The sequence below is a fragment of the Zootoca vivipara genome, chromosome 10 (assembly GCF_965207765.1).
Source record: "Zootoca vivipara chromosome 10, rZooViv2.hap1.1, whole genome shotgun sequence".
In the NCBI taxonomy this organism is placed as follows: domain Eukaryota; kingdom Metazoa; phylum Chordata; class Lepidosauria; order Squamata; family Lacertidae; genus Zootoca; species Zootoca vivipara.
Genome location: NC_142593.1, coordinates 28319477 through 28337547, shown reverse-complemented (window position 1 = coordinate 28337547; position 18071 = coordinate 28319477). Strand labels below are relative to the sequence as shown.

At 41.5% G+C, this 18071-nt stretch overlaps 1 protein-coding gene across 1 annotated transcript in view; it reads left to right on the top strand.

Moving 5' to 3' along the window:
* ADGRV1 (adhesion G protein-coupled receptor V1) overlaps positions 1–18071 on the top strand; it is a 253099-nt gene that overhangs the window by 89449 nt on the left and 145579 nt on the right. The window contains exons 51-63 of the mRNA XM_088653182.1: positions 192–414; positions 1237–1441; positions 2102–2248; positions 2709–2964; positions 5264–5466; positions 6746–6922; positions 8126–8308; positions 8985–9164; positions 11220–11384; positions 11934–12051; positions 13845–13968; positions 15980–16118; positions 17570–17755. Of these exons, the coding sequence (XP_088509308.1) occupies positions 192–414; positions 1237–1441; positions 2102–2248; positions 2709–2964; positions 5264–5466; positions 6746–6922; positions 8126–8308; positions 8985–9164; positions 11220–11384; positions 11934–12051; positions 13845–13968; positions 15980–16118; positions 17570–17755 (2306 nt within the window). The remainder of the gene's footprint in view (positions 1–191; positions 415–1236; positions 1442–2101; positions 2249–2708; positions 2965–5263; positions 5467–6745; positions 6923–8125; positions 8309–8984; positions 9165–11219; positions 11385–11933; positions 12052–13844; positions 13969–15979; positions 16119–17569; positions 17756–18071) is intronic.

The window sequence follows — 18071 nt, the reverse complement described above, 5'->3', positions numbered from 1 at the left end:
TTCATATTCTAAAAAATAAGTTGAAAACTTTACTTGAAGTAAAAATATAAAAAGGAATTAAATGTTAGGCAAATCCTTAGATGTAATAAACATTGAAAGCAAACTAACCAACTAGCTCTTCTTTTCTTTCAACATAAACATTTTAAATTTGTCCCTCTAAAGTTATTTCCTTTTTCTGTTTCTTGATGCAGGCCATTTGCTCTTTGCTAGCAAGGATAAATCAGCTCTGTATTCTTGGAACTCAGAAAAAAACCAGTTCTCTCCATTGCTGGAAGCCCCTTCTGCCAGTCATTTCACCACTGTCAGTGTAGTATCTCTTAATTCCAACAAAAGTCTAATTGTCTTGTCTGCAGAATCCTACTCCTATGTTTATGAGCTGACTTCAGTCTCCAACCAATCAGATTTTATACCGAGGTAGGTTCCTGATTTTATCCCTTTACTTACAAGCAGACAGAGTGAGTTTTTCCTGTCTATTTTTAGTTGTAATGTCTAAACAACTTTCATATCCACACTCTTCTTTCTCTTCCTTTTGCTTTAACTTTATGGGACCCTTATATGATCCTATATTCTACAAATCAGTTCTGACCCTTTGAATATCTAGTGAACATGCTGTACTCAGAAAGCTATGTGCAAATGGAGAATACCATCTGTGGAGCTATGTAGAAACCCAGGATAGAGTAGACAAGGGAAGGGGAGTAAACAGACATACTGTAGTAGGAGCCAAAATAGTCAGGATAGAAGCCCCATCTGCACTATACATTTAAAACAGTCTAATACCATTTTATACAGAAATAGTTTCCCCTAATGAATCCTGGGGACTGCCATTTAATAAGGGATTCTGAGACCTGTTGGGAGACCTTTGTTGCCCTCACCCTGGAGGTAAAAGTCTTTGCTAATCTGATGTATTGCTCAATCCAGTCAAAAACACTTCCTCCGTCTTCTTGAATTCAAAGGAGTTTAAAGTTCTACTCATAAGCATCCCTACTACATGCTGGCTCAAAAGAGCAAGAAAATACAATATAAATTGTTTGCTTAAAGTATGTACAGTATGAGTAATATGTTTCTTGTAATGCTACATAAAAAACAACAAATGGTAACTGAAAACTTAAGAGTCAAATAATTATTCTGGTCTGTGATATATTATTTTTGCATGACAAACCCATTTTTTTGCTGTAGTTGTCTTGGATAACTAATCTTTAATTATAATTATGCTGTCTATATGTGTTTTTATGCTAGTTCAGGTGAACTGATATTTGAACCTGGAGATCAAGAAGCTGTGATAGCAATCAATATCTTTGATGACACAATCCCGGAGGAAGAAGAATTTTTTAGAGTATGGCTGAAAAATCCAAAAGGCGGTGCAGAAATTGGTCCTAATGGTTATGTTACCATAATTATACCACCAAATGATGATGCCCATGGAGTTGTTGCTTTTGCCCAGGTTATTGAGTTATATTAGAATATATTTGCAATAGAACAATAGCAGAGCATGTGAATACTTAGATATATTATTCTGATGCATGATTATTCACACCTTCTTTATATGAATGAAAATCAATATGTTAGGTGTAAGGCTACATAAAATCATGTCTAAATAGTTCCTCCTTGCAAAATAGCCCACCTTGTTATTCACTGGAACTTGGAGCTTTTTATCATGTAATTCACTTAGGTAACAAATTATAATAATACATGAAATTAAACTTGCTGCATCTGCACCTCTTATCTTAGGGTATATATGTGGACTCCACCTCCCTTAATTTTGTCTACAGAACAAACCTGAGAGGTTAATTGGTTTGAGAGAAAATAGCTTGCCCAATGTCACCCACTGAGCTTCACAGCTAAGAGGAGCTCAGACCCAGGTCTCTAGTCCAAGTCCACCATTCTAGTTGCTGCTCTATGCTAGTTTCTAGGAAACATATGAGAACTTGGACTATTTTAAAACATGAAGTTAATGTATATGTAAAGCTCCATATATATATTGATTTGGAAATTAAACATGAAGAATCAAGTTTTTCTCCCCATGCTACTTAGCTGTAACCTTTTCATGCATTCTTGTTGAAGTTGCTCACATGCTTTTCTACTTCATTTGTACGTTTTTTAGAATTCTTTATTTAAACAAGTAGAAGAAATGGAAAAGGACACTTTGATCACCTTGAATGTTGAACGCCTAATAAGTACCTATGGACGTGTTACAGTACAGTGGGAGGCTCATGGGAGCATTAATGATATATTTCCAACTTCAGGGGTGGTACGTATTTTGTCAAGCTGAATATTAGTTGCAGAAAATGTGTAAAGCTCTAATTACTAGTAGACAAGCGATCTAATTAATTACTATGTTGCATATGTAAGCACTAAAAATCATGTTTGCTGACAGGTTAACAGGAGAATAGTTTTCTTATATTGACTTGTGATCTCATGGTTAATGACTTGGTCATATGAAATTACAAATGCAGTTTGGTTTCCATTGTGAGCAAAAGCAGCCATTGTGAGCTCGTGAGGGGCATGAGACCATGTGAGATATGAACAAATCAGCCTAAATCATGAACTACCGTACTTCTTGCATGAGCAAACATGCCTAATTTAAGCCTATTCATTTCAATGGACCTATTCTGAGTAGATCTTAGTTGAATTCAATCTACTGTCTCTGAATCAATGTTTTATCCTAGGTTGCTTTAAAAACATTCTGTTTTCCTTCTTAAAATCTTTAGATTATATTTTCGGAAGGTCAAGCCTTGTCCACGATCACCTTAACAGTCCTTGCAGATGTCATTCCTGAAGTTGCAGAGACCGTGATTATAACTCTTACTCGTGTCAGCACTATGGGAGTACTGGATCCCAAAAGAGGAGCCACCATTGATCCAAACAGAGCAAAAGCTATACTTTCCATTTTGCCTAATGATACTCCTTACGGCACAGTAGGATGGCATACAGACTCTCTCTTTGTTAAAGTAGCAGAACCTGAAGGTGAGTCAATTCTGTGATCCTCTTGTGAAAAGCACATTTTCCTGTGATAGTAATTTGTTTTAACTGGTTTTAATATCAAAAATTAAATTGCTGTAACCCATCCAGGGACCTGCTGGTGATGGGAAAGTAATTAAAAATATTTCCAGATCTTTATGAGAACAGTTCAGCTATATAGAGCTGTCCTGATTGGGGGCAGGGAAGAAAGAAGAACTACACCCACCTATTGGCTTGTGCCAGCTGTTGCTTCCCTTGTCCTCACTACATCAGCCCTGAGGAGAGCCTGAGGACCCAAAGCTGCCATCAGCCTGCCAAAGTTTGGGGACTTTCATCTGTGGGGGAAATGCTGGCCATAGCTTTCAGCTCACCTTGGTACAGCCAAGGCTTCCACAGTGGTGGAGCCCACTATCCACTGGTGTTCCTGTTCACTGGCAGACAGGAGAAATTAGTAGTATGTTTCCCCTGCCTAATGAGTTAAAAAACAACAACTTTGAGATGCAGTGATATAGCAGTGAGATCCATATATTTGACGAGAGAATGTACAGTATTATCTCTGCATCCTCCATGCATGCATTTTGTATTTGTGCCCGAGTACAAAACACCTTACGAGGTTGTCTCACAAAATATTTTCACACTCTGCTGTAGCACAGGGCTTGGACTAGCATGTTTTAGCTGTCTAAATTTGCTATCAGTCATGTCCAGATTGGGCAGATTTTCTTGGCCCTGTGGATGCAAATTTTTTAATGTAATTTATTGAATGAGTCGTTGCTGTTCAATTAGCCCTGCTGGATGTTTTTCAAGTTCTGATATAATGAAAGGGAGCAAAGCAAGGCAGATCCCAACATTTGTTCCTGATTCATTGCATCACAGTGTGTTTCTTCTTCTATTATTTCGACTGTTGTTTTATTTTAAGTAAATATATTGTTTTATTCATTTTAATGCCACTCTTCAGCTGGAAAAAAAAAAACTCCAGAACAGCCTTGTGATAAGGCTAGGCTTACGATCTGAAGCGTATGACACAAACAGAAAAGGGGTTGGAGCATGGTGGGATCAAACTCTGGCACCACTTCTTAGTTACATGGTTCTTGTAAGGACCAACCAGAATAAAACTGAGTTGAATCAAATGTACCAATAAAAAGGTAAAGGACCCCTGACAATTAAGTCCAGTCACGAACAACTCTGGGGTTGCGGCATTCAACTCGCTTTACTGGCCAAGGGAGCCGACGTTTTTCCGCAGACAGTTTTTCCAGGTCATGTGGCCAGCATGACTAAGCAACTTCTGGCAAAAACAGAGCAGCGCATGAAAATGCCGTTTACCTTCCTGCCGAAGCGGTACCTATTTATTTACTTGCACTTTGGCGTGCTTTCGAACTGCTAGGTGGGCAGGAGCTGGGACAAAGCAACGGGAGCTCAGCAAGCCATAGGCTCAGTGGTTTAGACCACAGCGCCACCTGCGTCCCTTCAATGATAAAGGTAAAGGGGCCCCTGACCATCAGGTCCAGTCGTGTCCGACTCTGAGGTTGTGCGCTCATCTCGCTCTATAGGCCGAGGGAGCTGGCGTTTGTCCACAGACAGCTTCCAGGTCATGTGACCACCATGACAAAGCTGCTTCTGGCGAACCAGAGCAGCACACAGAAATGCCGTTTACCTTCCTGCCGGTAGGAAATATTTATCTACTTGCACTTTGATGTGCTTTTGAACTGCTAGGTGGGCAGGAGCTGGGACCGAACAACGGGAGCTCACCCCGTTGCAGGGATTCGAACCGCCGACCTTCTGATCAGCAAGCCCTAGACTCTGTGGTTTAACCCACAGCGCCCTTCAATGATAGGACATGGCAAAGACATGGAGATTAATGAAAAAGTGCAAACAAGTAAAAGCAAAAAAAATGTCTCCCCTGTCTTTGCTTAAAATTATGGAGCACATACTCTTGTATTCTGCCAAGAGACTGCAATCTAGTTAAAGACTGGCAGTGTCCAGTGTTAGGTCAAAGTTGTTGAGCTTTTTTAGGGAAGAGGAAGGCCCATTTGGGGGGGGAGCAGGGCAAAAATGTTGAGCTTCTTTTGGGGGAACCAGTGATCTACCAGTGATTACCACAGATGTTCAGTGATCTACCAGTAGATCACGATCTACCTGTTGGATGTGCCTGTGCTAAATAATTTCCTACCTCTCTTTGCACTCTTCAGGGGCCAATATAGCTTTGTGTATGCCGCCTTTAGCTCTTTGGAGAAAAGGTGAAATATAAATGTAACAATAAATAAGTATTTTAAAACTTCATTACAAGTTTTTTCTCCAATCTTTTCAGAGAAACCCACCATTGTTACTTTACATGTTATCAGAGAACAAGGATTTGCTGGCGATATCAGTGTGCAGTTGATTCCCCAGCCCATTTTTTCACTCCTGCTTGTCAATCAAGCCATTGAAAATGAGGATTATAGGTTGGAAAACAAGACCATTATTATGCCAGAGAACATGACAATGGCTTCAGTAAATGTAGTCATTTTGCCAGTGAGTATTTTAATATATCTTTTTTTCTTCACTCATGCAGCTCTCTATGGTTGATGTGACTAAGGAGCCAAACTCTACACAAATCCCTGGGCCTAGTAAATGACAGTTATGATGACTGGCAAAGGATGCAGCATGCCAGATCATCTGGCAAATAGGCAAATTCACTTCTGCTGCTTGTTACTTCCCACCTGCCGCCTCTGTCTGTGCTCTGTTGATCTACAGTACTTCATTTGTACATGAAGCACATGTGATAAGGGTGTGGGAGGATGCATTGTGCTGCATGAGCCATGATTGGAAACAAAGTTCATTGCATCTAAACAAGTTCTGCTCAGAGCAGAAACTAATGGAACACAATTAGCAATACCCTTAATTTTATGACTAATATGGGATACCATCCTATGTTCTCAAGATGCACTTTGATAACACACATGTGCTTAAATTCAGCCAGGTTTAGAAAGTTCAGAATAGAAGAGAATGTTTAATCCAATTTATTCAACTAGTCTCCTAAACCAGCTGCCCAATTCTTCTTTGCAATTAGGTCAAGGCGCCCATTACTGTTTAGAGTTCCGGACTGTGTATACACCATATATTTAAAGCACATGACTTTCCTCAGAGAATCCTGGGAATTATAGCTCAGTGAGGGGTAAACTGTGGTTCCCAGGATTCTTTGGGAGAATCAATGTGCTTTGAATGTATGGTTTGTAACTACTGAGATTTTCAGGCTGCAGTGATTACTCAGAAATAGGTTCCACTCTGTTTGATAGCACTTACTCCCATGCATAGGATTACAGCCTTGGTGTCTGCTCACTGAGACTGGACTGAGGTGATGTATGAACTAGACCAGTGGTTCCAAACTGGTGGTATGTGGACCCAAGGGAGTTCATATAACCCACTCAGGGGGTCTGTGGCACCATTCACAAGAAAAAATACCACAGAGATATCAAAAAGTAGGGGGTCCATGGCTTGGTTTTTGAAAAACAGGCGGTCCGCAGTACATAGCTAATTGGGAACCACTGAACTAGGCCTAGAATAAAAAACTATGGCCAAAATGTGATGTACTCTATATAGCTCTATATAAGTGTGAAGCTAGTTCTATATAAGTGTGATGGGGCCTTTATACTTTTGCAAGGGCAATTTACATATACAATAATAAGATGCAATTGCAATGCAATATTTTCATAGGCAAAAGAATGGGGGGAGAGTGTGTCCATTTTGTTATAGCCCCAGTATTTGAGAGATTCACATTCCACCTTTCCATTTGTCATTTCCACCCCGACAGGATAACATTCCAGAATTACAGGAGGTATTTGTAATCAATATTAGCAGTGTGCAGTTGCTGGACTCGTCCCTTACTGGAGGAGGGCCAAGTGTGAAAAGACTTGGCTTAGAAATAGCTGAGATAACAATTGAAGAGAATGATGATCCTAGAGGGATATTTTATTTCAGTGCTGCCAAGGTGAGAACAAACTGAAAAATGTCAATGCCCCCATGCTGTCATTATTCTTGGTCTCAGTAATCTGAAATTGACTTTGTTTGTAGATGGTTGAGCTGATTGGGACATTTTATATCTCAACTTAAGCTGAGATATCACTTGCCCTGGGGGTGCCAGTGTGCTGTCCCACAGATGTTTCTTTCATCATCCCTGATCATTGGTCATGTTGTCTGGGGCTGATGGGAGCTGGAGTCCAACAACATCTGGAGGTCACCACCTTGGTCACCCTTGCACTAGCCTTTCAACCACACATGAGACCTCTTTGTTCTACCTTTTGCCCAAGTCATGAGTACATTTGAGTTCACAGTCTGTGTCCCCAAATAGCAGAGCTGTGCGTTCATACAGTTATTCACATGCAACATTCAGCAAGTGTATAGCTTGTGCTCAAACTTCCATGGAATGGAAGTGGAAGTGAGAGCTGGACCATAAAGAAGGCCGATCGCCGAAGAATTGATGCTTTTGAATTATGGTGCTGGAGGAGACTCTTGAGAGTCCCATGGACTGCAAGAAGATCAAACCTATCCATTCTTAAGGAAATCAGCCCTGAGTGCTCACTGGAAGGACAGATCGTGAAGCTGAGGCTCCAATACTTTGGCCACCTCATGAGAAGAGAAGAATCCTTGGAAAAGACCTTGATGTTGGGAAAGATGGAGGGCACTAGGAGAAGGGGACGACAGAGGACGAGATGGTTGGACAGTGTTCTCGAAGCTACGAACATGAGTTTGACCAAACTGCGGGAGGCAGTGGAAGACAGGAGTGCCTGGCGTGCTATGGTCCATGGGGTCACGAAGAGTCGGACACGACTAAACGACTAAACAACAACAACAACAACAATAGCTTGTGCACCTATGCACTCAGCAGTTGACATATAAAAATCAACAAGTGTATGCTTCCCCCCCCCCAAACACTTGTACATGTGCAGAGACAGCCTGTACAATGTAACATGGGAGCAGGCTTACAATTAAACAAGGAAGTCTATAAATAACCATTGTTTCCTGTTTCATCTGAACCAGGAAAGCTATGGCTGCTAGGCTTGGAACATGCCAGATTTTAAAACCAACTTCAAACCATGGTTTGATATCCTAACTTTTCTTTGTCAGAAATGCAATCATTATAGTGCTCTGATAACTGTCCCAAGCTGAATTTAAAATACTGCTTTCTTTCCAGGATATGAGTGGAATGGTAGCTGGCTTTGAGGTTCCACCACCTGATAATGTTCTGAAGCTACCAGTTGCTCGAGGAGGAGGAAAATTTGGATCAGTAAATCTGTATTGGGAAGCCACACCTGCCACTGCTAGCCTGGAAGACTTCACGCCATCGTCTGGGAACCTAACATTTGCTGATGGAGAAGTATGGAGTATGCTGATGCAAAAATTCACAACATTTTAGATCATCTTGTACTCCTTAGTTCATATGTTTTCATGACTATGTTCTTCACATGATGAATGCAGTTAATCATGTGACAGCCCCCTCACATGTCCATCACGTTTCCTCTCTTTAAAAAACAAAACAGAACACAGCTTTCCATTCTTCATGTAAACAATTACAGTGCAATTTGGAAGATTTGGAAGGGATTTGAAAGGCCCACTGCATAGTTCTCTATGTCTATGACTAGCAAGGTAAAAATGTATCCCAAAAGCAAACACAGTTTTATACAGTTTTCAGAGGTCCGTGCAGAATGTTTAATCTTCCTTTAGGATTTTTTAAGCACCTGGTACATACACTTGTTGGTTTCAACAAGGACTGTACAGTACACTCTCTGTGTTAGGGTTTATGGCAGGGTGAGGGGCAACACACCCACAGCCACACACCATTTCATTAAAGTTCCCCCGTCCTTCTGAGTCATTGCTGAAGTCTCAAAATTTGAGAAAGTTGCTGCTGGAAACCACTTGATTGTATAGAGTTTAGATCTACTTTTTTCCAAAAATGCTGTCCATTCACTGATTGTATTGTCTTAAGTTTCAGCATGCTCATCATATAATGATATATGCCACCTATTTCACAGAATTTTGTTTTGTTTTTCCAGGTGACAGGAGTGATAGAGATCACCATCATAGATGACGACCTTGTTGAGTTTATAGAGATGTTCACTGTCACTTTAGTCAGAGTGACAGGTGGTGCCCGATTAGGGGAGGATGTGCAAGTGACTGTCACTATTCCACCCAATGACTCTCCTGTTGGCGTGTTTGGGTTTGAAGAAAAGCATGTAAGTGGTACATTTGGGGGTGTTTGTGTGGTGTTGGTTGTGTAGCTATTGAATCACCAATTACTTAAAAATGTCAGGGAAAGATTGAATGAAACACCCATCCAAACAAAACTACTTACATTTTATAAAACTTTTATAATGCATACATATTATAAGCACTGTTGTTGTATAACAAAACCAAAATGTAAAGCTGTGGATCTTGAATGGCAGCTAATTCACCACAAGAAAGCATGTGGCTGAGAAAGGGAAGAGCTGCTTCTTTTGCATGTGTTTCAAGTAAACTGGAAGTTGTTCTGTCCACAGTATGTCAGCTGTGGGGCTGCCTCCATTCCTTGTCTCCATATCTCATGAGCCCAGAGGCAATATAGCATACCTTTATTCTTTAATCATTTTAAAATTATTATTTCCATAATTCTATTAGGAACTACAAACCTACCCCTGAGGCTGAGAGCAAAACTAGCTGCTACAGAAAACATGGCAGCCTCTCGCTGAGTTTCTCCTCCACCACAATTTAGTACAGCTTGTCTCATGCCCTGGTTTCATGTCATCATGCTGTGTGACTCCTTTGCCCCTGCCAATGATGTAGAAAGGGCTTGGGGAGACACAAATTTTGATCATGTCATGACACAAAGTAAATTGCAGTACATATTGTTAGAGGAGGACATTGTTTCTTAGGTCCTAACTTTTCACTGATAATGAGCTGGTTTGCACAACACGGCAAAACACATTGTGGCTTAGGAAGACCATGCAAAGGTGTTGGCTTGGTGGGGGAAGATGCTCACAGCTGCTTTGCTCCTCTCTGGTTCTTTTACTGCTGTAGCACACTGAGCTAATCAAAGGTTTGGCTTTGTGCGTCATGGTTAAGCTCTCTCTACACTAACTATGAAGAGCTTAGCTTGCCATTGTGCAACAGTAGAAAAAATGGGGGAGGAGCAAAATGGCTGCAAACTCCTGTCTGGGAGCCTGCATATTCACACAGTCTCCTTCAACCAGAGTTTGGCTTACTGTGTTGCATGAATCAGCTCAGTGGCTACTTTAGGCCAGAGGTGATGGAAAGTGTCATGAGCAAAGTTGCTAGGTTTATATTTTGGGCATTTAAACTGGTTTCATTTTTCACAGGCAAACTCTCCACATAAGAAAAAGTAGCAAAATTGCTTGCATATGGTATGGTATTTTTTAAAAATGGGTTTTCCTCTGAAAATTGAATTTTAAAATTGCTTCTTTGATCTCCATGTATTCCAGTGTTCCAACACAGAGCTTCATTAATCTTTGGTTTGCTTCCTTACCTAGTAGTTTTGTGAAGATAGCTTTATTGTTAGAGACGTGCATAGTAGCCAGGTTCAGTACCAGAGAAAGAATGTTATTTGTAAGCAGGTTTTTAAGATAGGCATGTTTCAGATGGTTGCTAGGAGACTGTTGCGCAGGAAGGACACTAGGTTATGTCCATACGACATGTAAGTGGTACATACTGAGCAGTTTTATAATTAAATGTACAGTAATAAACAAATTCAGTTGTTTCACAAATGTCAGCACTGTTTCAGATGTCGAAAGGAGAAAACTGAACATTTCCCACAAAGTTTGTAACATTTCTATTGATAGGTTTTGCTGAATGATTGTTCTATTGAATCAAATACTAGTATTTTGTATGTTTCCCACCCACTTGAAAAAAATAAAAGAAGTAGGAAGTCATGAATCAGAATGTTGAGTGTAGAGATCAAATAGATGTTTTAGTTTCAACCTAGAGAGGCTGGTATGTGCACAGAAGTTGGCTGCTGCTTCTATACAGTTCCCTCCTGGCACTGGATCTGTGCATCTGACACTTGGTTCTGTATTGGGGGTTCCTGTACTGGATCAGGTACTCCATGTGTGGTACTGAAAGGATGCTAGTGCTGTCTTTCTTTGGAGTGACCCCAGATACTTGGTGTTGTGTGTGTGTGTGTGTGTGTGTGTGTGTGTATGTGTGTGTGCAACTTCCAATTATTTTCCCACATTAGCATCCATATGTGCAAAGTGTGACATATCTGGTCTAACCTTTTCTTGCCTTCGTTGTTTTAGGTAACCGTGAAGGAGCCCCAGTCAATTGACGATCCTGCCGCAAATGTGTTTCTTACTGTAAGTCGGAGTGAAGGAGGCAAAGGGGAAGTTCGGCTCATTTGGATACTAGAGGAGGCAGCTAAATATGACCTCACTCCTCTCAATGGGACCCTTCTCTTTGCTGAGGTAAACCTACTGCTTTCTACCATTTCCCTTTTTTCTTTGATGCTTGTGTATCCTTCTACCAGTCTATCTGAGGGTCATGGAAGTGAAGAAAACAATCTTCTATATGAGGTCCTGAACATGCCTAAATACCCCTGAATACTGTCAGCCGTACTCATAGGGACAAATTGTTGTGTTGTTTGGCCCCAATGTGGTGCACTATTTGCCCAGTTAACTTGACTCTGAAAGTAAGCAGGAAGATTTATTCAAGATCACCTGTGGTGAGATTGGTCTGGCTTTTACTGCTGCTTGAGAAGGGTTGACAACTTCTCTTCCAGATGAGTCATTGCCACATTTTTTCTGAGGAGTCCATTTTCTACATTCATAATTAGACACCTTCTGCTTCACCAAAAAGCCACCTGAGAGGCTTAATCTGTCTTGACAGAATGTTTTTTTATTATTAAATTAATTAGATATGGTAAATTTTGCTTAGAACTGAAGGTACATTCTCTTCTGATAATATACCAAGTGACAGCTGTAAGTTGAACTATTTTCTGCTCCACTTTAATACAGATGGAATCCCAAAAAACCATAGTTTTGCAAGCAATTCAAGATGGTCTGTTGGAAGGTGATGAAAGTTACACAATTCAACTGGTCTCTACTGATGGCACGGAGATCTCACCAATAAATGGTAAACATAAGGGGGGGAGCCATTTCCACCGAATGTCCAAAGACGATAATGGCTTGAATTACAGGGAGGCCCGGGGGGGGGGGTGTCCAGCTGGCCTGCTTTCTTGACTTTCCCCTTACCTGTGGTTTGTAAAAGGTTACAGTATAATTTGGGTAAATTTGGGTAGAATTAAGGAGTGGATTTGATTAGGTGGCTCTTCGCCCCCAACATTAAGATAAAAGTCTTTTTCTGACCAAGGAAATCAATGTTTATGAGGCCATTAAAAACCTGTGTTTTGGTCAAGCTGTGTTTTGAACTTGAAACTAATGTTGTCCTGAACATTCACATTAGCTGTTATTCTGATACCTGCGTTCTCAAGGGAGAAATTGCATGCTGTTTTAACATATTTTGTCCCTCCTAAAATTAAGAGGGGAAGGCTGTGGCTCACTAGCAGAACATCTGCTTTGCATGCAGAAGGTCACAGGCTGAAAGCATGACATCTCCAGGTGGGGCTGAGAGAGACCCCTATCTGAAAGCCTAGAAAGTAGCTGCTAGTCATTGTAGACAATACAGAACTAGATGGACCAATGGTATGTGTCAGGGGACCTTCCTACAGGGAACCTCCCCCCATCCTGCTGACCAGCACTTCGCCCAGTAAGAGCAGCAGCAGCGGGTCAGGTGGGAGGAAAAAGGAAGTTAGCGGGATGGAGGAGGCAAGGCTTAGCAATGTGGGAGAGCCCTTGCGCCACCTTGACCAACTGGTGAAGGGGAACAGGCAGCCCCTTCTGGGGCCTGATTTAAGGTGCGCCACTAAACGTAAGGTCAGGAGGAGGCGTTTCAGGGTGCCTAAGCTCTTATGCTGGTAACGCGCAACAGGAAACATCCACTCCCAGATTTTGTGAGTGACTAGGAGGTCATGTTTTCTGCTATCTCTGCACTGTAAGTTATTATGCAAAATGAAACCGTTAAAGACAAGCACGGACTTGGGTGTCTTTACTCGAGAGTAGCTGCAACAACACCATTACTGTATGTCTCAGTATAAGGCGACTTCCTCTACTACTATGAAAATAAATTTGAACTGGTATTCAGAGTAGAAATGCGAAACTGCATTCTGAACACCTCCAATAAATTTCCTTCTGACCTCTCAGTGCTCAGTGGAGTTCTTGCCTTGCAAACAAACTTACCGTATTAACTGCTGAGCACTAAAGCTCTTGCTTGTCTCAGCCAATTAACATGTAAAATAAATTAAACTGAAAAATAAACTAAGGGTAATTTTTAGAACAAGTGGTGATGACAAGGATTGCCTTACAATTTAATTGCAGAGCCTAAACATTAGTGTTTAACAGTGGCAAATTTACACCCCACCCCCTGAAGTTTGACTGTGGCAATAGTGAGCACTGAATGAGAACTCAACTGTGGGTTCTGTTCAGCAATGTCACTCAGCTGACCAAATGCCTCTGTCAGTGGAACTGAGAGGACAGTTATTTTTTGTTACTTCCCTTCTTTCATGCAGCCCCCTAAGCCACCCTAATTCTGCTACAGAGGGTACCTCGAATCTCTGCAAAAAAAAAAAATTCCCAGGGTGTATGTGTGGCTGCATGGTGTGTGTGGCTTTCCTCCCTTTTCTACGGACAGAACAACAACACCATTGGATACAACCCAATGTCATGAGGGCCCTGTGAAAAATGTGTCTCTTTTGTATGTGTAAGCCCCTCTGGTTTTCATCCAAAGAGAAAACAGAGTAAATATTAATCAGTTACTGGTATGTCAGTGATTTTTGTTTTTTAATTAGGAAACTTTTTTTGTATTCACAGGTGTGGCAACCGTCACTGTACTGGGAGACCTGGGAGCTTCTGGGATTGTTGGGATAGCTTCATCATCCACCCATATCCTGATCGGAGAGCCCATAGGAAAGTACAATGGGACTGCTTTTATTGGGTAGGTACATCTCTGAGATCTCTACATTCATTGTAAAACACTTGTAATCTATAAATTTGTGTCAACGTGGATTTGCCAAGAAGTAGATCCCACTGCTGTATATGGAGCTTTCTTTTCTCTTAGGTTTTAAATTTTTGATGAGCAGAACTTTTAACAGGACAAAACAGTTAATCTCATTTCACAGAGGAGACAAGGGGAGCCAAAATAAAACAAAAACAAAAAACAACAGTATAGCCCATCCAGAAGTATCAATCTGTCAGTATAGCCCATCCAGAAGTATCAAAATTTAAGTCTAAAACATTTTGCACACAGCTAGTAGATGCCTTTGTATCCCCTGTTTGCTTGCATAAAAAATAAAACAGGACCAATCTGCCACAAAATAACTTTTACATTTTGTTCCTTTAGCCAGATGCAGATTATTTGTTAATTTTTCCAACATATCAATTTGCCAAACTGTCTTATGCCAACTAGCTAATGTGTCACCCTTTAGGTCCTTCCAATGTTGAGCAACAAGAAGAATGAGGAGCTTTATAGCAATTTGCAGCTTTATGGGTCTTTTTTAATGCCCTAACCTTGTCAAAATGTCACAGCCCTCTACTCTCATTTGTAGAAATCCCAAGTAATTCTAGCAGTTTGCATTCACATCATTGGATGACAGGATCTGTGGCTTTCAAAGTTAGGACATGCATACACAATTATATCTAAATCCAAATAAAATATTTTGATTACTTTATGGAATATATTTCCAAAAAGAGCTAAACTATTTGCAGTGTCTGTCATACAAAATAAAAAAAATTCCTTCCAGCAGCACCTTAAAAAACTAAGTTTTTTATTTTGGTATGAGCTTTCGTGTGCATGCACACTTCTTCAGATTCTTCAGGTATCTGAAGAAGTGTGCATGCACACGAAAGCTCATACCAAAATAAAAAACTTAGTTGGTCTTTAAGGTGCTGCTGGAAGGAATTTTTTTATTTTGTTTCGACTACATCAGACCAACACGGCTACCCACCTGTAACTAGAACTGTCTGTCATACACTTTGCTCCCATTGGTGTCCCTGTTTCCATACCACAATCCTGGTCTGCCGTGTGCCCCCTCCCTAGCCAAATATTTGTTAAAGAAAAATGAACTATGTGAAGGTAAACTATGTAATAAATGCACGTTTACTTTGGCCATAACATTCCCACCATCTGGTGAAAGCTTTAATTAATGTTAATTAACTACGGGAGGAGTCATCACTTAAGGTTTTCAATTAGACTGGGAAATCTCAGAGTTCCTGACCAGCATGCCGGCATACTAAGCACACACCACACATGAGATGTCAAGTGTTCTGGTTCTGATCCCTTTCTAGAGTGCTGCTAGACAAAACCCACTACTTAACCTCAACATGCGAGGAGTAACAGTTTTGACCGCCACCACTTCCACAGCCTAGCTGTGCGACAATTCGTGCGACAATTCACATGAGTTCAGGGATCCAAGAAAGGGCTGTTTCAGTACAGGGAGCCAGTGTGGTGTAGTGGTTAAGAGCAGTAGACTCGTAATCTGGGGAACCGGGTTCGCGTCTCCGCTCCTCCACATGCAGCTGCTGGGTGACCTCGGGCTGATCACACTTTTTTGAAGTCTCTCAGCCCCACTCACCTCACAGAGTGTTTGTTGTGGGAGAGGAAGGGAAAGGAGAATGTTAGCCGCTTGGAGACTCCTTAGGGTAGTGATAAAACAGGATATGAAATCCAAACTCCCCCTTCTCCTCCTCCTCCCCCCCCTCTTCTTCTTCTTCTTCTTCTTCTTCTTCTTCTTCTTCTTCTTCTTCTTCTTCTTCTTCTTCTTCTTCTTCTTCTTCTTCTTCTACACAGTTTCCCCATTAAAAAAAAAACCACAATCACTTGCTGCAGCTTTATTTGAAGGCAGGGGAAAGATCTGCTTAGGATTGACTGCAGTGTTTGTAATTGAAGGGAGAGCCAAAACCATGAAATCAAACTTGAAACCTGACCATGCTCCTGTCATTGCCTGCAGCCTAGTACGTGGGCCAGGGATTTTTGGAGAGGTCACCGTCTCCTGGAATATAACACCACCTGATCAGAAGAAATTTGCTGAGGTATCAGGAACGTTGACCATGAAAGACAGGCAGTCTGCTGCCATTGTACTGATACAGGTATGAACTACATATACCCCCCCCCTCCCAGCTGAGCAATCCTAAACTCTCAATATATGGAGTGGGAGGGGAAAATATGCTGCTGCTATGCCAGGGTAATGCCCTCTGTGTCCTCTGTAGACTAAGCGAAAGAAGGGAGGGGAAAACACAACACTATGAAAAATCTCCAAGTGACACAAAAAAGCAGTTATGTCTGCATCAGTCATGTAAACCTCCTGTGTCCACCAGCAGGAACTGTGCCAATGATGTCCACATGGCACCCGCAACCACAGAAAGAACTAATGAACTATGACGACTGGGGGAAAGACCCTAGAACTCTTGCCTGCATCACAGCACACATAGTGACCCCATAGTGCCTCTTCACCCCATGAGTTCCAGTGGCACAGACAGCAGTAACCCCACTATTGGGAGTCCCTGGTTTGAATCCCTTTGTGCTGCTCACAGACACAACTTTGGAGCACAACATGCACAGGGGACTAACAACAATGATGCCCACAACAAAAAATGTACCTATTAGGACTCTAGGAAGAGAAGTGACAGCAATGTACTCAAGTCTTCTCATGTGCTGCTTTGTGCAAAGTGCTCACCTTTTACGCAGTTCTCTTTTCCACAGTTCCTCTCAATAGAATTTGCCCTTCTGAGCTCTAAGTAGGCAGGACTAGAGAGAGAGAGAGAGAGAGAGAGAGAGAGAGAGAGAGAGAGAGAGAGAGATCCATACTGTCAGCTAGGTCAGTGTTTCCCAACCTTGTGCCTCCAGATGTTTTTGGACTACAACTCCCATCATCCCTAGCTAGCAAGACCAGTGGTCAGGAATGATGGGAATTGTAGTCCGAAAACAGCTGGAGGCAGCTGGGAAACACTGAGCTAGGTTATGGTATTTGTTTGTAGAGTTCATATACTGTAGTGGGTGCACTGTGGTTGGGTGCTGACTTGCATCATATCCTATACTATGTCATTCCAATGTGTGTATGATGGTGTTGGGTTTTTTGCAGCAGGCAGATATTATCTCAGAGTTATTTCTCCCCTCATCAAACCCAGTGGGAGGAAATTCCTTTTGCCAGGTCTTTGTGACTGGTCTGGAGGAGTGTAGGATACAGCACAAGTGGGATGCTCCTCTGTGCTTCCCCAGTTCCACCCACAACTCCAACCCACTTTAACTATTATGCAGGTGCCTCTGGCATTGTGGCTGCACTGGCAGGCTCGTCTGTCTGTGTATTCCAGATATTGTTCCAGCATAGCTACCTAGACAGTGGCCTATCTTACGTTGTGCCACCGTCACAAGGCTTCTGCCATATTTGATAGCCCCTTCACTGGTATGCATCAAGTATAGGCTTGTGACCTCAGTGTTCCATGTTGGTTAGATTTTGCATCTTGGTTCACATGTAAACGGGCTTTCCATCAAGGTGAACATTGCAAAATTATTCCAGGTTTGTCTGCTTGTACTTCTTTAGGCTCTAGATGACGATGTTCCGGAGGAGAAACATCACTATCAGTTTCATCTAAGTGGTATCAGTGATGGAGGAATCATAAATGAGTCTGCCAGCACAGCAAACATCACCATGGCTGCTAGTGACTTCCCCTATGGGAAGTTTGCATTCTCCCAGGAACTGCTGCAGACGTCTGAAGAAGAAAAATGGGCAAGTGGGGAGTTCAGTTATTGCATTTATTCATTTAACAAAAATTATATACCACTTGGTTTGTAACAAAACCTCTAAGCAGCTTGCAAGAAGTAGTAAAATTATTAAAGCAGTTGAAAACAAAGGTAAAAATATTTTAGAAACAGTTAAAATCAGCAAAAAACTAAAGATTCAAGCACATCTGGGTAGGCTTGCTTAAACAAAAATGTTTTATGCACAACGCAGAGTATTAACCACTATACGATCACGGTCATAATGTGCCTTCACCCTAATATAATGGTTTCTTACAAGTGTGTAATGAATATTGTGCGGCACC